At 55.4% G+C, this 20,595-nt stretch overlaps 8 protein-coding genes across 8 annotated transcripts; 6 read left to right on the top strand and 2 right to left on the bottom strand.

The window, feature by feature from the left end:
* Positions 1-53: 53 nt before the first annotated feature.
* On the top strand, positions 54-1,382 carry N656DRAFT_797353 (uncharacterized protein; the record flags this gene model as incomplete). Its single annotated transcript, XM_064817627.1, has 4 exons — positions 54-125; positions 203-463; positions 530-1,141; positions 1,371-1,382. 4 exons carry the CDS (start codon positions 54-56, stop codon positions 1,380-1,382), a joined length of 957 nt encoding a protein of 318 aa, XP_064671054.1.
* Positions 1,383-2,752: 1,370 nt separating this feature from the next.
* Positions 2,753-4,794, top strand: N656DRAFT_778260 (acetyl-CoA synthetase-like protein). The gene is made up of 2 exons (XM_064814975.1): positions 2,753-4,474; positions 4,547-4,794. The coding sequence occupies exons 1-2, from the start codon at positions 3,017-3,019 to the stop codon at positions 4,646-4,648; spliced, it is 1,560 nt and encodes a 519-aa protein (XP_064671053.1). The 5' UTR covers positions 2,753-3,016; the 3' UTR covers positions 4,649-4,794.
* A 624-nt stretch (positions 4,795-5,418) lies between these two features.
* On the bottom strand, positions 5,419-6,880 carry N656DRAFT_620801 (VAMP-associated protein). The gene is made up of 7 exons (XM_064810339.1): positions 6,753-6,880; positions 6,620-6,690; positions 6,531-6,553; positions 6,411-6,469; positions 6,236-6,351; positions 6,044-6,169; positions 5,419-5,979 (listed from the first exon to the last, which is right to left on the bottom strand). Exons 1-7 carry the CDS (start codon positions 6,790-6,792, stop codon positions 5,518-5,520), a joined length of 897 nt encoding a protein of 298 aa, XP_064671052.1. The 5' UTR covers positions 6,793-6,880; the 3' UTR covers positions 5,419-5,517.
* Positions 6,881-7,759: 879 nt separating this feature from the next.
* N656DRAFT_707520 (uncharacterized protein) lies at positions 7,760-8,893 on the top strand (the record flags this gene model as incomplete). The annotated part of the gene is made up of 4 exons (XM_064811440.1): positions 7,760-7,844; positions 7,903-8,116; positions 8,170-8,320; positions 8,381-8,893. The coding sequence occupies 4 exons, from the start codon at positions 7,760-7,762 to the stop codon at positions 8,891-8,893; spliced, it is 963 nt and encodes a 320-aa protein (XP_064671051.1).
* A 561-nt stretch (positions 8,894-9,454) lies between these two features.
* N656DRAFT_797349 (uncharacterized protein) lies at positions 9,455-10,314 on the top strand (the record flags this gene model as incomplete). Its single annotated transcript, XM_064817626.1, has 3 exons — positions 9,455-9,726; positions 9,882-10,092; positions 10,240-10,314. The coding sequence occupies 3 exons, from the start codon at positions 9,455-9,457 to the stop codon at positions 10,312-10,314; spliced, it is 558 nt and encodes a 185-aa protein (XP_064671050.1).
* A 97-nt stretch (positions 10,315-10,411) lies between these two features.
* Positions 10,412-12,643, bottom strand: N656DRAFT_778257 (uncharacterized protein). The gene is made up of 5 exons (XM_064814974.1): positions 12,013-12,643; positions 11,565-11,950; positions 11,338-11,504; positions 10,881-11,280; positions 10,412-10,819 (listed from the first exon to the last, which is right to left on the bottom strand). Exons 1-5 carry the CDS (start codon positions 12,203-12,205, stop codon positions 10,622-10,624), a joined length of 1,344 nt encoding a protein of 447 aa, XP_064671049.1. The 5' UTR covers positions 12,206-12,643; the 3' UTR covers positions 10,412-10,621.
* Positions 12,644-12,918: 275 nt separating this feature from the next.
* N656DRAFT_778256 (ribosomal protein 60S) lies at positions 12,919-13,842 on the top strand. Its single transcript, XM_064814973.1, has 4 exons — positions 12,919-13,008; positions 13,091-13,168; positions 13,258-13,399; positions 13,465-13,842. The coding sequence occupies exons 1-4, from the start codon at positions 12,940-12,942 to the stop codon at positions 13,509-13,511; spliced, it is 336 nt and encodes a 111-aa protein (XP_064671048.1). The 5' UTR covers positions 12,919-12,939; the 3' UTR covers positions 13,512-13,842.
* A 2,307-nt stretch (positions 13,843-16,149) lies between these two features.
* N656DRAFT_751559 (uncharacterized protein) lies at positions 16,150-20,571 on the top strand. The gene is made up of 3 exons (XM_064813017.1): positions 16,150-18,767; positions 18,833-19,270; positions 19,356-20,571. The coding sequence occupies exons 1-3, from the start codon at positions 16,415-16,417 to the stop codon at positions 20,351-20,353; spliced, it is 3,789 nt and encodes a 1,262-aa protein (XP_064671047.1). The 5' UTR covers positions 16,150-16,414; the 3' UTR covers positions 20,354-20,571.
* The last annotated feature ends 24 nt before the right edge of the window (positions 20,572-20,595 follow it).

Genomic DNA, 20,595 nt, shown 5'->3' with positions numbered 1-20,595 from the left:
CGCGAAACTCGCAGTGACACAACAGAAGTCGTCTTTCAGTACATCGGGAAGAAATGGAAGCTCGGGGTCTCAATTGCTCGACTTACGCAGACCACCATCCCGACCCTGATATTGCTGGAATAGGGGTATGTTCTAGGCGTATCCTTCCTACCGATTTCCATTGGCCTTTGGAGTGTACGGTGCTAAATAAGGTGCCCATTAGGTCATTATAGGGTTCCTCGGACCAGCGTGGCTCGTGGTGTTCATCCTTGTCATTTACTACGTGCTTTTCTACAACCCAACCATAGACCCGTTTAGTGACGACCCGACTGAAAAGCTTGAAAGACCGAATTCAATCGACATGTTATTCTATAACACCAGAAATGCCATCCTCCGCCGGCTCTTGCTGGCTAGTGGCAGCCAGACTACGCGCAGTTTCTGGCGCAAGCTGCAGAGCTGCGGTACCCGCGACTCCGTCAATGAGGTGATACCTTTCCACGATTTGGCCTTACGGTAGTTTGAGAGTTACTGACCGGAAATGCATGAATAGGTCGTTATGTCACTTAGCGACCTCCAGATTGTGAGCGGAATCGCCATCCTCACCAGCGGTTATTACGAAGCCACCCGTGGCTTGTCTGGATACCACTGGAAGATGATAGTACGAGTGGCTTGGTTTTCCACCATCACGCACCTAGCGGCAGTATCGTGTCTCCGCACTTATCTCCATCAAACCCAGGTTAAACGATTGCTAAGACTAATCTTGATGGGCATCCTCGCGGTAATGGTAATCACGGCAACACTAGCAGCAGCAGACACCGACTTTGACGACGATCTACCGGCGATTTGCTTTCTTCAGCTTCCTCGCTCGGGAGTGGACCTACAGAACATCGATGTCCTCTCCGCGGTCGTGCTCCTTCTTTATAACATTCTCCTCCGCGTCTTGAAGCTCCACAAAACGGTGTCTAAAGTATGGGACCGAACGTTTCGCGAGATTGTGGTGCGGCTATGCATGCCAGCCGTCAAAGCCATCGTCCGTACTACCTCGTCCGGGATTCCCTTGACACGAAAGAGGGTGTATTACATTCTCAATATTCAACCTCTTGTCTCGGCCCTTATCCTCGGGGAGACATACTATTTGATATATACTTCAACGGTAGCCGAGGTAAGTTCAGGTGTCCTTTTCAAAGCATATCAACAGCGATCGGTACGAACCAGGCACTGAGATAATATCCCCGGGCAGGTCTATTGGCTTCTGGTGTCAGCCTCTTGGGGATCTCTAAGGCTCTTCGATCTCAGAATGGCTCGGCCCCAGGTCAACAGTTGGGGATTCAGTCAGATTATGCCCGTTGTGTTGTTCCTAGGGCCTTTACTTGTGTTAATCGACACAATAGCCAAGCCGATAAGGGAAGAAGACCTTCCCGCACCCAGGTCCACAGGTAAGCCAGGTACCAGTAGTACCATCGCATGAGTCATCTACTTAGATCCCACAACATCTCGAGAAAGTCGTGATCCGGGAATATATGCATACTTACACTTGTCATACTTGATCAGGCCTTGGAGCCCCTGCACCGGATCAGCATCAATCACAGGTCGAAAACGACGCATCACCACTGTCATCAGTGCCAGGGTCTGGGGCAGATGGAGGTTTGCCAGCATCCCCACCGACTCCAGGTAGCCTACTGGATCATATCCAGAATATAGAGTCTGGTTTGTTCTCCATTGTCAGCTTCCGACCGCTGGCTGTATCCATCAAGGACCCACGACAGCCATTCCTCGGCTTCCCCGAATATCTGCCTTGCTTTCCGTACCTGACCCTTCAACTATGCACTTGGATTTTCTTTCTTCACATTCTTCATTTTCTTCTTCACGGAGTTACCAATCCTCTTCGCCTTTGGTTCGGTCGGCTGGTCCTTCCCGACAGCAATGCTTGGTTCATCTCAGGGTACAATGGAGGTCAGTCCCCCATGTTCGCCACCATAGCCATGCTCCCTTGGATCTTCTTGTTTGGGCCTACAGCTTCAGTTCCCTATGTTTTGCTCTACCCCAGGAACAAGTCGACATGGTACCGGAAACTCCCCGAAATTTTCTCGGTTTTGCTCGAAGTCTTTTATGCCATCATCTATATCCTCTTTCCAATATTTGGTTTTTTATCTTTCAGAGTTTCTACAACGTTGTGGATTTGGGGAACGGTAGTCCTGTGCTACATGACTTTTACTCCTGTATACGTCGTCGCGCATAGGTGATAGTAGGCAGGTTTGGAGGTTGGCAGAATTGACCTGAACCGCATTCGTACTACCTTAGGGGCTAACCTAGGTAGACATATGTGTCTGAGAGAAACATAGGTCGGTGGTTGGCCAACATCACAACACCAGCTCTAGGCCTCTTTTGTCAGCCGGGCGAGGACGAATAGAAAGGATTCGCCATTCATGACATTGTGTGAAGTGATGGCATTCTATGAAAGCGAAGGTTAACAAAATTGAATCTTGAGTCCCTGATTGCGTCCTGGTTATGTAGGCTCAACGGTGGAAGATGTTCTCAGCTTCAGGATAATGAATTGCAAAGCGGAGGCAATTCACAACTACCAAGTCACCGGTGAAGCCAGGTTTTGATCGCTGAGAGGAAACTGTCCAAAACCTCATATCATCATACCCAGAATCGAGCCACTACAGTAACAACCTGTCAAGCCCAACCAGCATATGGCTACGACAATGCGTTGTTGAGACTGCCGGACCCACCTGTCTCAATGCGACTTGGATGACACAATCGCAGTATCCGAGGCAAGTCCCGCCGGTATTTCCTAAACTCCGTTGAATCATTTAAGTTCTCCCTCTGCTTGTAAAATCCCACGTCTGTGTATCAATCTAGATAGATACGCAGGTCGCCATTACCCTATATGACATTAGCATCTTATTGCTGAGTGACTGCGCGTTGTCCCGTCAATTTACATTTGCTACAAAGTCGCACTACTTTGCCAACCCACTTTCCCTTCGAGCTGTACGACTTGGCACGGGAAGCACGGCACTTATTCACAGACGCTATGGCTGCTGGCAGCTTGACACTTCAAACAGCCATTCAAGGCGCAAGCAATTCGGTGGCCGTTATTGTGCCTTCGCGAGGCCAAGCCTTGACAATCACCTACGGGGACCTCATATCCGAAGTCTCTTCGTTCCAACGGAAGCTCGCCGCTATCGGCATCGCGAAAGGATCACCCGTCTCAATTGCCATTGTCAACTCGTATGAATTCATTGTCTCGTTCTTGGCAGCATCATGGCAGCGTGGGATCGCCGCCCCGTTGAATCCCGCCTACAAGCAGGAGGAGTTCGAGTTCTACATTGAGGATGTCAAGTCGGCCATTGTCCTTGTGCCCAAAGGCGCCTACGAGAGCGGCAGCCCGGCAGTGCGCGCGGCAAAGAAGTTTAATGCCGCCATCGCCGAGTGCTACTGGGACGCTGCGAGCAGGGAGGTAGCCCTTGATGTCAAGGAACTTGGCCAGCTCCAGGGCAAGCCCGCACAGCCCCAGCTGAAGCCCGACCCCGAAGACATTGCTTTGGTCCTGCACACCAGCGGCACCACTTCGAGGCCCAAGGTGGTGCCCCTCTCCCATCGGAACTTGACAAGGACCATGAGGAACATCCAGCAGACCTATCAGCTCACTGCCGCCGACCGGACCATGCTCGTTATGCCCCTATTCCATGTCCACGGTCTCCTCTGCGGCCTCCTCGCTCCTCTGCTCTCAGGCGGCTCCATGGTCGTCCCTACCAAGTTCTCAGCTTCCGACTTCTGGCAAGACTTCATCGCCCACAAAGCAAACTGGTACACGGCTGTCCCCACGATCCACCAAATCCTGCTCAAGAACCCAGCCCCGAACCCCCTTCCCAAAATCCGCTTCATCCGCTCCTGCTCCTCGCCTCTCTCCCCAACCGTCTTTCACGCTCTTGAAAAGGCGTACAACGCCCCAGTCCTGGAGGCATACGCCATGACCGAAGCCGCCCACCAAATGACGTCCAACCCTCTCCCGCCCGCGAAGCGCAAGCCCGGCACCGTCGGCATCGGCCAGGGTGTCGAGGTGGTCATTCTGGACGACGCGGGCAACCCCGTGCCGCAGGGCAAGGAAGGGGAGATCTGCATCCGCGGGGAGAACGTCACGCGGGGCTACCTCAACAACCCGGAGGCCAACAGGACCTCCTTCACCAAGGACGGCTACTTCCGCACCGGCGACCAGGGCAAGAAGGACGAGGACGGGTACGTGGTCATCACGGGCCGCATCAAGGAGCTGATCAACAAGGGCGGCGAGAAGATCTCGCCCATCGAGCTGGACAATGTGCTCACGCGGCACCCGGCCGTGTCCGAGGCCGTGAGCTTTGCCATTCCGGACGACATGTACGGCCAGGACGTCGGTGTGGCGGTGGTGTTGAAGCCCGGACAGAAGCTGGGTGAGGCGGAGCTGAAGGGATGGGTGGGCGAGAAATTGGCCAAGTTCAAGGTGCCGAAGAAGGTGCGTTCTCCTTTTGAGTTCATTTCCGTCCCGGTGTCAGGTGCCAGGAGATTAACCAAAGCTCTGTTTTAGGTCTACTTTACCGATGTCATGCCCAAGACGGCCACTGGCAAGATTCAGCGGCGCATCGTTGCCGAGACTATGCAGAAGCAGGAAACCAGGGCAAAGCTGTAGTCGCTTTTTGGGCAGTACTACGTTTTTCACGACTTGATTGTACAGACAGTCAGACTGTTCTATGGTAGTACATATGAGATGAAGATATACTAGCGAATGAATTGCGTACCATCCTTAGGCCATGTCAAAGGCCACGGTCAACTTTCCTCAGGAGTACCTACAAAATGTGTAAAGAATGCCAAGGGGTTAGTGGCAAAGATCGCTGCAGGGGGGGAAATGGAAGTTGACCCCCCTCAAAGCAGTGAGTTCCACGATGCCTTGGCCGCTTCGTCGAACACGTGGCTCAAGCGAATCAATGCGATTATGAGCACTGGAGTTTTGTGATGTGGCTCATAATTTCGCTGGGCACGAGCTGCGTTGGCAGCATATACCCTAAGTACTGTACCGAAAGCTAAACTCCCCCGTCCCAACAAAGAGAAAAACATCAGACTCGATCCAGGGAAGCAGAGAAAATAGAGGACATTGTGGGAGAAAAAGGGGGGAAGATAAACAAAGGGAAGAGCAGTGTACGCGTATTCCTCCGTCTCAGAATACAGGGGGAATTACGTATATGTCGTATATATCGTAAGCCGCCTCCCTCACTCCCACCCCCAACCCCTTTCTTCCCCTTCCCCGCTGAACATGGTATTCTTTTTCCCATTCCATTCCAATCCGTACCTTTCCCGCTTCAGAGTAAGACACCAGCCGAACCCCCACGAGCCAAACGCATTAGGGACGTTCTATCCATAACACAAATGAACAACTTGTCTGCTGCTGCTGCGGGGAGTGATGGAGTTCCGGACACCCCTCGGCAATTGTAGTAACGGGGGGTGAAATCGTAGAGCAACCGTAGAACGAGAGGAGCACGTTTACCCCCTGCCCTTGCCCCTTTAGAAAAAGAAGTATGCCAAGAGGAAGCTGATGAGGCAGAGTATAGCCACAACCTGCACGGGAACCCCTTCTGTGCCTTGCCTCTCTGCTTGGGCGAGCTCCCCATTTTGCACAGCTCCGCTCTCCTCGGACGTCGTCGTTGCCGCCGCCGGCTTCCGCTGGCGCAGGCCGCTCGTGGCCTCGTTCTTGAGTGATGCGATCATGGCCTCCGCCTTGGCCAGCTGGTCCTTGAGTTCGTCGTATGTCGCCGTTGCTGTTGACTTGACCGCCGCCCCCGCGGTCGCCGCGGTTGCCGCGGCGGCTGAGAATGCCGCTGCTGCTCCGTGGGAGGTCTCGGCGGGCTCTTCTTTCAGCTCCTTCGGCTCGGGCTGCGACATGAAGGCGGTTTGGTCGGCGGCTCCGTCGTCGCCGGGGGACGAGTACGCCGGGGGCGCGGTGTCGGGGGTGGCATCGGACTGTGTCTGGGACGCGGTTGGATTAGCGCAAGCGGGTTAGCTGCAGAAATGCACAAAGAGGGCCACAAACCCCGTTGGCAAGCGATCGCCGGACCGGCGTGGCGACGGGCTCTGAGCGGGCATGGTCTTCCAAGGGCGGCAGCCAAGACACGCGGATCTTCTTTTCCTGGATTGCCGACTTCTCTACTGAATCCCACTGCACAGCAAACACAACAGATCAGCATCCAACTAGTGGCTGGGGTGAGGATCGTGGTAAACCCACAATCTGCGACACATTTGTGAACTCTTTATCTCCGGTAATGGTGACGGACTGGACGAGGAACTTGTCGCGGCAGCGGGCGTCGAGCGGCGGCTCCTGCTTCATGGCCTGTAGTAAAACTGGCGGATTATTAGCGCCGGCCCCAGTAGCAATGGACGGGGTTGTTCTGGCAGCCCACCTGACACCTCGACTTCATGTCCGGGCTCGATGCGACCCGAATTTGGGCGGACGCAGTACCTGGACTAGTGTTTTAGCAAAGCACAACGGGGCGCTCGTTCGTTTCGCGGAAAAAACGTACTGCTTAGGGGCTGTGGTTTTGACCTGCAATGGATATCCGTCAGAAGAGCGCAAAAACAACATGGTTGACTGGATGCTCCCGGGCAGTACCTTGAAAGCGACGGGCGCCGTGTTGGGGTTCTTGATTTTGAGGATCTGCGCAACCTCCACAGTGAAAGGCCCTGACGGGTTAGACGACGGTGGACTTGGCTTCGGGCAGCACGAGCGATGGAGGGCAACCTACTGCGGAAGCCTAGCTCTAATGGGTCGATTTCAACAGACATGATGGCGGTTGGGATTCGCAGTCGAGGACTATTTTAGTAGATACCAAATAGAGGGAAGATCGCAACCTCGAGGTGCCGGGGAGCAAGCGAGAAAGGGAAGGCGCAGCTGGAGACAGTTGTAGTGGAAACAACTTTGAGAATTAACAGGTAATGCTAGGAGTAGGTCGTCTTTGAAAACGGCGTGTTGGTTTTCGATGTTGGCGATGAGGAAAAGGGCTCAGAGCGGCTAAGCAGCTAAACTTGTCGCATGTAAGATCCCACAGCTGGCACGAGGTCGAGTTGTCAGGTCTTACGACATGCAGGAAAGGGTCACCACTGACGGCAAAGCTGGCCAAAGTTACTATGATTACATAGGTGACCCGGGCTCGTGGGCCCGTGCTGATCCTACCTACAGCGCACCTAACCCTGGGCTGTGGGGCTTGCCCTCCCGTGCCGACCCGAAGAATGACGAGCTGATGAATGTCCGTCCCGGTTGAACAGAGCAACCGGGCTTGAAACCTGGAGGCCAATCATGGGTCCGAAGGGCTGACTGAGCACTGCAAACCTGCCGCAGTGTTAAGGAGGGGCAACTGCTAGCCTGAACTGGACCTCCGTTCAACAGCCAGTGAGCCTGTGACAGAGCGCATTGGAAGTTTTGGAACTGATACCTTGAATCGTTACCCGTCCGGATAGTGAACAGTCGCCAACCCTGAAAAACACCAACACGACGCCCGGGTCCGGCTCCTCCTGTGATTACATTGTCATATTTAGCGTGAGTCGGCGGGTAGCTACACAACGACGACCCAGCAAACGGACCTGAACTCAAATCCACCATTTTACTTGATCTCAAGGCAACAAACAGTGCCACGAAGCCCTTGTTGCCTACTTAGTTAGACTTACCATACCATCTGCCAGCCAGTCGATTCAACCCAAATCCATCCCACCTTTACCACTTATCACACTCCTCACACTTGTGGTACATTTCAAAATGACAACGTCGGATCTCGATCTTCTGCTCGAGATGGGCTTTGAGCGGGCCCGTGCCGAGCTCGCTGTGAAGAAAACCGGAGGATGTCAGTGACGCACCCGTTTTGGCCCACCACTCGTCCCCGATGCTGATAGCAGATACAGTGCAGCAGGCTCTGAACTGGCTTGAGGAGAACCAAGACAAGCCTTTGGAGGAGCTGCAGGCTGGCCAGGCTGGTCAGGCAGCCGCTGGCGATGATGATGAGGAGCAGACTGGTCCAAATATCCCTACAGGCGAAAATGCCATGTCGCTCGTCTGCAACGAGTGCGGCAAGAAGTTTAGGACCCGCGATCTGGCCAGCTTCCATGCATCCAAGACGTGGGTATCCGGGCGTTGTCTGGGCCTGTTTTCGAGCTAACTTGCCGTCGCAGCGATCACACAGACTTCTCAGAATCAACCGAGGAGATTGCCCCCCTGACTGAGGAGGAGAAGAAGGCCAAACTGGAAGAGCTCCGACAGAAACTCAAGGAGAAGCGGGCGAATCAGGAGGCCCAAGCAAAGGAGGAAGCCAAACGGAACGAGGTGCGACTGGCTAATCCATATGCTGCGCGCTGCAGAACATGCACTCACCAGTTTCTCTAGCAAATCCGCATGAAGTCTACTAAGGAATCCCAAGATATCAAGGAGGAGCTCCAGCGCAAGGAGCAAATCAAGGAGGCGGCGAGGAAGCGCCAGGAGAAGCTCGCGGACCTGGAGGCGAAGAAGCGCATCAAGGCCAAGATCGAGGCCGACCGGGCGGAGCGCAAGCGCAAGGACGAAGAGGCCAAGGCTCTGCGAGAGGGCAGAGCGCCGCCCGCCCAAGCTGAACCGGCTCCCGCCGCCGCTCGGCCCACCCCTGCAGCAGCTTCGGCATCTGGATCGAACGCCGCTGTCGCACGCTTGAGGCTACAGACCAAGAAAGGAAACCTTGTCAAGTCGTTCCCCAGCGAGACAACGCTGTTTGAGGTTGCGCAGCAGATCGAGGAGGAGGTTGGGGCACCGGTCCAGAAGTTCTCAATGACATTTCCCAAGAAGACGTTTGAGGCTGGCATCGACTTTGGGCAGACTCTGGCAGAAGCTGGACTGGCTCCTAGCGCGGTATTGATAGTGAACTAGGACGCGGAGGCCGGGATGGGAACGGAAGAGCGGGGACGGTGAAGTGAGCCCAACATTAACTACTTGCATCACCATGGGCTTTCCATGTGGGATGGGACTCAAGTAGTAGCATTGGTATCGGGTATTGCAGGAAATTGCAGTGACCCTCCAGAATCCATGAATCACAAGTACAACAAGTTCAGTTCACTCTCTCCGCTGCGGTGCTTGTCCGCAGTGGGGAGGGACTGGGCACTTGTGCGCCTTTCCCTTGACAACTTGCGGGCACGCCCCATCACAAGAACAACACGAGTGGTTACGAAGCAGATGAGCCAGTTCTTCACACACTGCATAGCTGGTATCCCTACGCTAGTAACCCCCGCATCCCATCTCCACTACTCCTGCATTGAAGCCGGGAACGAACCCTGTGACACCGTTGCGGTTCTCCGTCTCCGTATCCGGCTTACAATCACCCGTCGGTTAGCGCTCGCTAAGGAGGTCCGATCGGCGATACAAAAATAGCCCGGCCACGGAGCTCAACTTGACATTCTTAAAAATATCACTTGGCTTGGATCCTTCTATCTCATGGCTTCAGTCCTGCGCAGTCTCCCTCGTAGAATATCGACGCGATCTCACAACTGCAGTTTCATCACTTCCGCCTTTGGCACCAGCTGTAGCAAGATCTACAACACCAACACCACCAACCCCCGCTCACACATTTCACCCCTCACCCTCACCACCACCAGCACCACCCAGCGCCGCACAATGGCGACCGACACGACGCCCAAGAAATACGAATGGCTTGTCGTCGTGCCCGACTTTCCCGGCGTGCACCAGAAGCGGATGGACGTGCGCCCGTGAGTAGATTTCCTATTTCCCCTGAATAACAGTCCCTCGTCATGCTATATACTTTACCCCCAACCGGAACCGGGAAGCATCACGGCACTATAAAAAGAGCATTGAGACGAAAACAAGGGACTTGACTAACATGCACATAATGCCATAAAACCAGCCAACACTTTGCCGGCCTCCAACCGTCCATCGACTCAGGCCTCTTCCAAATGGGCGGCGCCGTGCTCAACGAGGTGCCCGAGGGAACCGACCCGTCCAAGTACAGCTTCGCGGGCAGCACCATTGTGGTGCAGGCGGCGAGCAGGGAGGAGGTCAAGGAGATTCTGCGGAGAGACATTTATGCCCAGTCTGGCGTGTGGGATGTTGAGAATGTGAGTTTGATTTCCTTTTCCTCTTTTCTCTTACCCTACCTACACACACACCTACATCTGCCCCTTTCCAAAGGGTTGGACTGCATTGCTAGTATGAAGTGTACATGGATGGTTTTGTCTGCTTTGATTTTCTGATGCGGGAACCAGACTCAGATGTGGCCGCTGTTGTGCGCCTTTCGGTACCCGGTCAAGGGGCAAAAGGAACCGGCCCAGGGGCAATGAGAGGCTTGCACTGGAAATGCGAATGCAGTTGGGTTGGGATGGGATGGGGGTGAAGGTACGGGATGATGGGGTCATGATGCTCAATACGAATAGAAAACTACTGAGAGTGCCTCCCTTGGCCGTTTTCTCTGGTACATAACCTGAGCCGAGAAGTGATGCTGCCGCCCCGTATCCCCGTATGCCCCGCCGCCTATACATGACATGGCCTCCCCTCGCAAACGCCGTGCTACTTGCTGCCTGAGCCGTGAGGAGAATTGTTACTACACGATTGTAAAATAGAACGTCCATCTTCCGTCTCATGGCTTTCCTAGGTGGTTGTTGTTTGTGCAGTGGTAGAAGCAGGGGAATCACTGCCCCCATTCTCCAGTTCCTCCGCGGCCAACCTCAGTTCATAATTGAGGTCAAAGCACTCCGCCAGAAGCTCGCTGACACTGCCCTGGCCTTCGGGGATATCGTCACCGACCATGAACTTGCCGTCCACCCTCATGTTGTCGATCGAATTCAGCTGGAGGGCAAGTCAGTTATCACCGCTGGGGGTTCTGCCAATGTGGCTGAGCAAGACGGACCTTCATGCTATATGGATACAACTCTCTAACTGAACTCACACCCCCGGAGTTCTTCACCTCAATCAAACACCGCTTCAGCGTTTGAAGCTGGTTATAGATGGGCAGTAACGCCTCTGACACCGGCTCGGAGGAGATCATCAGGTAGTAAATGTACCCGTAGCTGCGGCGGATGAGATAGAGCAGCGTCCGTTGGACGTACAGCTCGGCGGGCTTGCCGTCCTGATCGAGCCAGTTCCCATCAACCCTGGCCTCGTCGATCTTGTCGAGCTCCCGCTGGAAATCGTATAGGTCGGTCTCGCGCAGGGACCAGGCTTGCGTGAGGGACAGCTTCTCGAGCTCGTTGCGGATGCCGATAAGGGTGTCGTATGTGGACTTGAAAGCCTCGGGGATTACGCCTTTCCTGAAGGGAGGTGTCAGGGAACGAAAGAGATACAAGGGTGAGAAGACGGCGATTTACCTTTCCAGAACAATATCCGACCACAATAAACAGCGCTGCAGGAGGTCCGACACGACGTCGCTTCCGCGGAGCTCCCTGCCTTCTTTGTCCACAAACTTACCGTTCACTCTCGACTCGTCGATCTCTTGAAGATTCGCCCTTAGCTTTTGGACTTCTGTTGTCGAGAACTGCCCTCCACGTCAGCAACATTTTGTACGGGGTTTTCGGCAGATGTAGGAATGGGTTACCTTGGCCTTGGTATTCGCAAGCGACATGGATCTCAAGATGGAGATGAGCCTCTCATAGACGGCCTGCAATGGCTCCTCCAACTCGTCTAGTTGCTTTCGCAGGTCGACCAGCATCTTCTTGCACAACTCCTCCCTGTTGGCCAACAGCTCCACGAGGTACGGCGAGTGCTCTGAATTTGTGTTCTTCAGGATGCCGTCGAGCTTGCCGAGCGTGTCAGCTATGCTGTTAAGGTCCTTGGCCGAGAAAAGCCTCGATTCGGTGAGGTGGTCCAGTAGCCTCTTGATCGTCGACGTCAGCGCATAGGCAGCTGGAGCCTCGGTTGTCCGCCCGATCGTCATGAAGAAGAGCGAGATGAGCTGAAAACAGCTTTCGAGGACCTTATCCACTGCCACAGGAGGTCAGTTCATGGCTGATCTGGAAGCAGTCCAAGCCCATTTGCCCACCCACATCTGTTTTCTCCCTTGTGCTCGCCCTTTCGGATTTCGTTGAGGTGCATGACCTGCTCCACGAGCTGATCGTAGTGCACCATGACATCCTGCGTCCGGATGTACTTTGTACGGTCCCTCTTGAGAAGCAGCAGCTCATCACGGATGAGTACGAGCTTGTCCAGGATCTGCCGCTCCCGGGCGTCCTTGGGCATTGGGACAGCCGGTGTCTCCATCGTGGCGTAGATGTCAGATTGTCTTAGACAGAGCGGTGGCTTTGTTGTTCACGGAAGGGTTATGATATCTTGCACAGGCATTGATGGGGACGCAGCCTTTAAAGGCCCCTTAGGCTGATAATTCAAAGTTTGCTCCGCCTCCCAGTTGGATGGGATCTGCGAGGCCGATCCGTAATGGGCCGTCTTTGCGCCACTCAAGAAGTGTTACAGAGTACTGTAATCACAAGGCCAGCGCCTTTGGATTGATGGATCAGGGCTTTCAAGGTTTGTACGAAACGAGTTGGCAAGTAGCTAGGGAGTTAGTCAGTGTGAATTGGTATATTTTCTGCCTCGATCTTTGTGACGTTGGGAAATGCGCTGAAGGTCTTTCTAGCTCTCTCAAGAGTTCGGTCTTGCGACGTCAGTAATGGCGGGGAGGTCACCTTGATGGTGGGGTCAACCTCAGTAAGCGCAGCAGGGATTGATAAGCTCGATCGAATCGCACCAATCAGAGGCGTGGCGCATTGTTCATGAGCGGAGGAACTGGGCAGACGGCAGCCAGCTGCCCTCTTCCCATTTTCAACCGTCAGCCGTAGGGCCACGCTATGCTCTTTTCGATAGCCCACAACTAATTATTTTTCCACTGCTCCGAATTTCAAGCTCGGTCTTGACATCCCAACGACAAAAGTCCTCTCGAGTCTCAGCACCTTGCGCCTCGACAGACCACATTCACAATGTCTACCGCTGAGCTCGCGACGTCCTACGCGGCGCTGATCCTCGCCGACGATGGTGTTGAGATCACTGTGAGAAAGCTCTATCAAGGGTCCCAGCAGCATTCGCGCGGGGCCGGACGATTGAAGCCCAGAAGCTAATCTTCCAATTTAGGCCGACAAGATCTCGACCCTCATCAAGGCCGCCAACATTACCGAAGTTGAGCCCATCTGGGCCTCATTATTCGCCAAGGTACGAACAGCCGAAAATATGCGACTCGAGACGGGCGGAGTGGGCTCGATTTGACAATTGTGGCTGACTGGGATGTTGCTGCTTTGCAGGCTCTCGAGGGCAAGGACGTGAAGGACCTCCTCTCCGCTGTCGGCTCTGGTGGTGGTGCCGCTGCTGCCCCTGCGGCTGGCGGTGCGGCTGCTGCTGGCGGCGCTGCTGCCGAGGAAACCAAAGAGGAGGCAAAGGAAGAGGGTCAGTTTTGCTTCCGCAAGCCTGGGAGCCAACACAGTGACTACGGTACTAACAATCTGCTGCAGAGAAGGAGGAGTCGGACGAGGACATGGGTTTCGGTCTCTTCGACTAAGGTGTCCATATGGGCAGGGTGTGCTTCTGACTCCTCGGGTTCCCTTTGTAATTGCAACGCTTGCATGGATTCGCGACGGCATATCGCACAAACACGAGGGATGGAGGTTCTGGTATCTGGGGTCCCGGTTCATCGGCGTAGCTTTACACGGAATTTGAAGATGCGCTTTTGAGCAAATGCGGCTTAAGCTACGGCTCATCCGCAGTCGGCAAAGACTTCTGTGGGATGGTAGCGATGGTGCACTCAAGGCCGACCCTACAGAGTCTTGATGCGCTGCGTCAGGCGGCTCCCGCAAATTCCGAAGCCAAGGCAATGCGAAGGAAGACTCGACAATTCACGAGTGACCGAACGAGAGTGATTTAAAGAGAGTGACTTGCCTGGTGATCCCATCTAGTATCCCACCGTTTCTCTTCGAGGCTGCGGTTGCTCAGTCGGTCAGGGAATCGTTGAGGGACACCGGTGGCTACATGCGTGCGAGGTCAGACAGGTAAAGGTGCGTAACCATGTTCCTACCTCTCCTCCTTACCGAACCCAAGCTCGCGTTAAGTTGTCTTGGAGGAAATGCCTTGGTGTAGCGTCTGGCCTACGCTCAATGACAAGTAATATGAGAAGTACTGTACAGTCTGTGGCGGCGGTCAAATTAGTGAGGTTGCTGCTCAGTCGCAGCAGCGTTACCCCTGGGCTTTGCTGTGATAAGTCCAGGGCTGGGGCATCATTTCTGTCCCTTAAAGGCCTTCGTCTTTGATAGTTACTTGAACATATACTACAATATTGGTCTGGGTCTGGGTCTGGGTCTGGCTGGCTGCTCCTGATCGCATTTATCACTTTTACAACTTGCAGCTTTCAACTCCAAGCCCATTTCGACAATACGAATTGCAGATGGAACATTGAGAATCTTGGCACGCTAACGCCACTTGTCTTGGCGGCTCCAGCGAACTTGAAATGACGAAATCTTCCTTTGGCTCTCACTCAGGTTTTGGCGGGCACGGCGGGGTCCAGTCCAGCTTCACAGCTCCCGGCTTTCGCTACTCACCGGGCTGTTAAAACCGTTGTCATACTCGACATCCGTCAGCAGTATCCTGGATGAATGGTGTCTTTTATATATTGAGCGTCCAATTCACGCCTCAGACCAGGTGCTCTAGAGTATAGGCAGTCAGGCAGCTATAAAGCTTAGGTTAGTGACGAAGGTTCTCGGGGCGGGCTTTGACGGCAGGAAACTCGGCCACGATCCGATTGATTCGATTTACGCTGCATGTGCATGTCTAGTACGAAGACTTGTACATACAACGATACAAGTACATGCACACTTTGGGTTTCTTCACATCAACACGTTCTGAATGAGTTACCTGATGAGTTATGGTGTGATACAACTCCCGAGGCATGCGACGGAAGCCAAGCGGCCTGTCTTTTGCTTAGCATCGGCTGACACCCGACATCATCATGGCAAGAGGAGCCCAGCGAGTTTACCACGAGGTTTGCGGCTCCACCATGGAGGCTGATGACCGGGTCACAGGGCTGTGTACGAGATGGCTCCCGACTCCCACCCACCGCAGCGGCGCCGATGGAATCACTCAGGCTGTGGGTGGGTCACCGGTCGCATGTCGAGGAACACGCGTGGACGAGAAGGTTCCAAAGTTTGGTCAAAAATCTGCGAGCCTAGTGGCCTTCATTCTTGTAACTAATGACTTGAGGGGCCTTGTGTCAAGATTTGCTCTTCATATTGTCAATTTCTTCTTGTATAACAACGATCCAGGACCTGCTTGGATGTCTTGCAAGTCCATTCTGTCAAAACGAGGCGTTAAACCTATGCTGTTACTTGTATGTTCGACAGTCGACAGTCGGGTAATGGACGGCTTATAGTCTGGTTGCTCAACTGCTAGCAGTGTAGTGTTATGGTAGGTTGCACTGTTATCGCGGTAAGGCTCCTGAGGAGCATTATCACCAGTCCCGGTACCTCGGGTGGGCGCGACATCTGTTAGTGAAGGTCGATATTTTAGATGTAAAAATTATCCTCTTGACTACCGCTCTTAACAGAACCTCAATTGCAAACTTGTATACGGAGTATGGGAACGGTGGCTAAGTTTTGGTTGGGCTCTGTCAGAACAGTCAGAGACGGTGCCTTCCTTCTTGTCGGGGATCACCTTGTAATCTACCAGACTTGAAAACGGCGTGAACCCAGACACCAGCGCCCACTTTTGGCATCATCCCAAAAGGCCGCTTCTCAAGGCCCTGACGCGCGCGGCATATGGTCTCAGCGGCAAGGTTGGCTCGAGCAGTGTTTCGTTTCACCAAATTAGGAGTCCAGTTGAAATGGATCTGTCGGTTCGCGCCGCCCATGCCATGCCCTTCAAAGTTGGCCAACATCGAGAGAACCCACACAAGCGCAGCCGGGCAACTTTGTACCCTACGTAGGCTGGTGTAAGTACCCTGGTACCCTGAATGGGAAGGGGAATGAGAAGGGAATGGAAGGCACCAACTGCGCCCCAGTTGGTTCCCGCTAGGAAAATGCACACATCTGGTGCTGCGACTCTGCGAGTAATAACGTAATGCACCCTGTTGCATCAAGGTCCTGTCAGCAACCCGAAGAATCCCAAGGCTTCTTCGCTCCCGCCCCAGCCCCCTCCTCCTTCCGTCCCCTCCGTCCCCCTCCTTCCCTCATATACATACATACATACAGCCAACCAACGGCTCACAGCCTTCCCTCGCCCATTTCCCCCGCCTTGGAAGCCCTTCCTGCCTGCACCTTCTTCACTCTTCGGCTCTTGCTATGCATCGTTGTTCATTTAGTTTTTCGTGATACCCAGAATCTCGAAGTGCCGTTCTCCATTTAACTAGCCAAACTCGAATACAGTAGCATCTTTTCGAAATCTCTACGTGGTGTGACGACACCGACCGAGTTTACTATGCCTGAGGTGTACCGCGAGTCCCGGTCCTACACCCGGGAGCGGGACACGTCCCCCTCGGACAACGAGGGTTACAGGAGGTCCACAGTGCGCCGTTACAAGGTGACGCCCGATCGCGTCGAGAGGGTCGAGCGTGAGGTTGATATTGTCGAAGAGGAGCGCCGCAGCCGGTATGCGCCTGTTCGCCATTCCAGCAAAGACGACGTGCTCGAGGTTGATCGCCGCGTCGAGCGCCTGTACATACCTGAGAGGCCCCGGTCTACCGTCGATCCGTCTCCCCACAGCGCAACCTATGTGGAGCGCCAGGTCATTGAGCGAGAGCGCGAGCCCAAGGATGAACACTACACCCGGGTTGATCGGGTTGAGTATCGCGGGGACCGCGGGACCGTAGTCGAAAAGGAGCGCATCATCGAGCGCGATGACCGGGATCCTTACCCCGAACGGACGCGCACTGTGGTTGAGAGGCAGGTCGTGGAGCGGGAGCGCGACGATGACTACTACCGCATCGACGACAGAGACCGCGGAAGGGTTGTGTATGAATCAACCAAGGAAGTGGACGTGCACACGCCAAGGACACCACGGGACTACGATCGTCGCTATTGGGACGTTGACGACAGGGAAACTGATGTGCGCATCGAGAAGAGAGTCGAGCACCGGGATGGCGCCGAAGTCCGCATCGAACGCCGCGTCGAAGAGCGCCGCGATGACGGCGCGGATGTTGAGCGCTGGCGCAAGGAGACGGAGTACTACGAACCCGCGCCTGCGCCAGTCCCCATCGTCATCCGCCAGCGCGCTCCCGAGCAAAAGATCATCCTCCAAGAGGCTCCTGCGCCGACCGTCGTCATCCGGGAGCAGGCAGCTGACACCAGGGAAGTTGCCCTTGCGCGCCACCCGTCCCGTGACGAGGAGTACTACTACCGCCACGAGTCTCGTGAGGTAGGCCCTTACCGAGGAGAGCGTCGTGAAGAGGAGGTGGCGGTTGGACGCTATGACGGCGGGCATCACCATCATCACCACCACCGCCATCATCATCACCGCCGCTATCACAGTGGTGCATATAGCGACGCCGAATCCGATGATGGCTATTACGCCAAGCGGACTACCGTGATACGGCGGGACCGTAGTGCATCGACCAGTCCTCACCGGAAGCGCCATCTCGCCGAAGGCGCTCTAGCCGGTGCCGGCATCGCCGGCATTCTCGCTTCCCGCCGTGATTCCAACGGTGAGTTCAAGCAACACCGAGACCGCAAAGTCCTCGCTGGCGCTGCTCTAGGCGCCCTCGGCACTGAGGTCGCCAGGCGCGCGCATAGCGCCTATCAGGAGCGATTCGGGGATGAAGACAAAAAGGAGCGCTCGCGATCACGTTCCCGTCCGGCCCATTCCAGGCTCAAGACCGGCCTGGGTATTGCAGCCGTGGCCCTGGCCGCTGCCGGCGCCGCAAAGTACTACCAGAGCAGCAAAATCGAGAAGGAGGAGATGAGCCGAGGACGTGCCCTCCACCGAGACAGCGATAGCGACTACAGTGACCGGTCGCCCAGCCGTAAGCGGTCCAGCAGCCGGGCCGCCTCACTGGCCAAGGCCGGACTGGGCACGGCAGCCGCAGTCGGACTGGTCCAGCACTACCGCCACAAGAGCAAGTCGCGCGACGGTAAGAGCCGCTCCCGATCCCGCCTGCGCAGCGGCGCCGAGATTCTCGCGGCAGGCCTTGCGGGCGCGGGAGCCAAAAAGCTGTACGACCGCCACAAGGATAAGAAGGAAGATGAAGAACGTGAGCGAGGCAGGCGTGACCGTGCGTACAGCGATGACGAAGACTACTCACGTGACGAGCGCGACTATCATCGACGCAGCAGGAGCAGGAGTTTATCACGGTCCGGACACTTCTACCCCGACGGTGACTCTTCCACAGCTGATCCTGAGCTAGGCATGGTTGAGTACGGGGCTCACCCCCTGTACGCGCAACCCCCGTACCCGACGTACGGAGAGGAACCGGCAGCGGGGTATGACTCTGCGGTGGAGGAGGGCAGGAGCCGCAGGCGTCGGAGGAGCCAGAGCTTCGGACCCAGGGGTGACGACTATTCTGCGGATAACGAGACTGAGACGGACCGTGACAGGAAGACGGACAAGAAGCGGAGTACGAGCAGGCTGCGGGATCTTGCTACTGGCGCCGCGGCGGCTGGCGCAGCGGCCATTGGAATCAAGAAATTTAAAGACAAGAGGGAAAAGGACAAGGAGAAGGAAGAACGTGAACGTGAGGAGCGGGAACGGGCGGCGAGGGATCGGGATCGCGACCGGAGAGACAGGGAAAGGGAAAGGGAGAGGGAGAGGGACAAGGGCAAGGAGCGGGACCGGCGCCGTGAGTGAATCCTTTCCTACCAGGTTCAACAGATCCGCGGAATGACCTGCTGATGCGTCGTGTAGGCTATGAGGACGAGGCGTCGACGGACGGCTATGACGACTACCGCCATCGGGCACCTTCACCCCCTCATGCTTCCGGTGGCTTCTACAATCCTCCACCTCCCGCTCCAGCCAACGGCTTCACGCAGCACCCAAACATCCCCATCACGGGCCTCAACCAGCAATATCAACCATACCCACCAGACATGACCTACCCACCACCCCCGCCGGGTCCGCCGCCAAATTCGGCGACAATGATGGGCGGCGCCTCTCCACACATCCCACAGGTGCCGCCACAGGTGCCGCCAGCTCCCCAGGTGCCTCCATACGCGGCTCCACCGGCAACTCCAGCGGGTCCTGAGCATGTGAGTGAAGCTCTTCGTGTTGGTCGCTCAACCCCAGAGCCAGAAGGCACCGCAGCTCGCCCCGTAGCTGGCGACACGAAGGGTGCGTCTGCTCTTGGTAGTAGTACCCCTTGAGAGACCATTCCTTTCGCCCGATGCTGTCGTCCACAGGGTAGTCCAAGCTGACTTGCGATCTGCTGCAGATGGTGTAAGCCGTTCGGCTTCCTCCTCCCCTCCGGGGGTTCTCACCCCAAGCACGTCGCCGGAGCTTGACTCACCAGGAACCCCGCGCACCGCCAAATCCGTCACCTTTATCCCCCTGTCCCCTAAGTCCGCCGCCACCCTCCGCCGGCACCGCGAGGAGCAGGAAGCAGCCAACAAGTCTGAGAACGACGATCGCGCCAGCGATGACGGCGATGATATCGACAGCATCAGCATCGACGACGACGCGAGCAAATTCAAGCCACCACCATCATCATCTCGTCGCCGCCGCAATTCAGACCCGTCTTCTGACCGACCGCTGATCTCCACTCGCCGCAACAACAAGACCCAGACCGACGAGGACGACGATGAAGAAGACGTAATCGAGCTCCTCCCGGACCGGTTCGACGCCGAGGGCCGACCACTCGACGGCTCCTCCCCCTTAACCGCACGGTCGCAATGGCATACGCGCCGCGGCGAGTTTGAATACCGCGGCGGGAGCGGTCGGGGACGAGGCGGAGGCCTCAACATGCGCGGGCAGTGGGGGGTGGCCGGCACGGACGGGGAGGCGGTGGAGCGGATCGTGCGCAACGTTACGGGCGTGCTCGAGGGGAGGGGCAGCTGGATGGGCCTGCTTGGCGGGCTGCTGAGCGGGGAGCTGTTGCAAGGTCTTCCTAGTGGTCATGACGATGACGATGATGATGATGAGGGGCCTAGTAGTGGTGGTAGTAGGCGGATTTCTGATAAGGATAACAAGAGGAGACGGAGGAAGGGGGTGGAGTTGGAGGATGATGATGATGATGAGAGAGTTGAAAGCAGCAGTGCCAGCCGCAGGCGTAGGGAGGAGTACGAAGGGGACAGCAGACGCACGCGTGGGCGAGAGAGGGACAACTATGATTACTACGATGGTGGGTTTGATGACGGCTATGAGGAGGACAGGAAACGCAGGAGACGGAGGAGGGAGTATCCGTGGGAGAGGGAGAGGGAGCTCGTTCGGTGATGAGTGACACGACACGGCTGATGACTTATGACATTGTTTACGACATTGTTTTGTTTCTGTGTTTCTGTTTTGCTCATATCTCGCTTCTTTATAGTTTACATACGGCTAGACTAGGATATTTTGTATGTTTTGGTTCTGCAGATTTTCATTTGGCTTGGAAGATTGAGGGAGCCGAGGGAGCGGTGCCTGCACTGCGCTTCAGTAATTTTGCTCGGGAGTTTTTTCTTTTTTTTTTTTTTTTT

The sequence above is a fragment of the Canariomyces notabilis genome, assembly GCF_033297395.1.
Source record: "Canariomyces notabilis strain CBS 508.74 unplaced genomic scaffold N656scaffold_8, whole genome shotgun sequence".
Lineage (NCBI taxonomy): Eukaryota > Fungi > Ascomycota > Sordariomycetes > Sordariales > Chaetomiaceae > Canariomyces > Canariomyces notabilis.
This window is presented reverse-complemented; position numbering and strand designations above follow the sequence as displayed.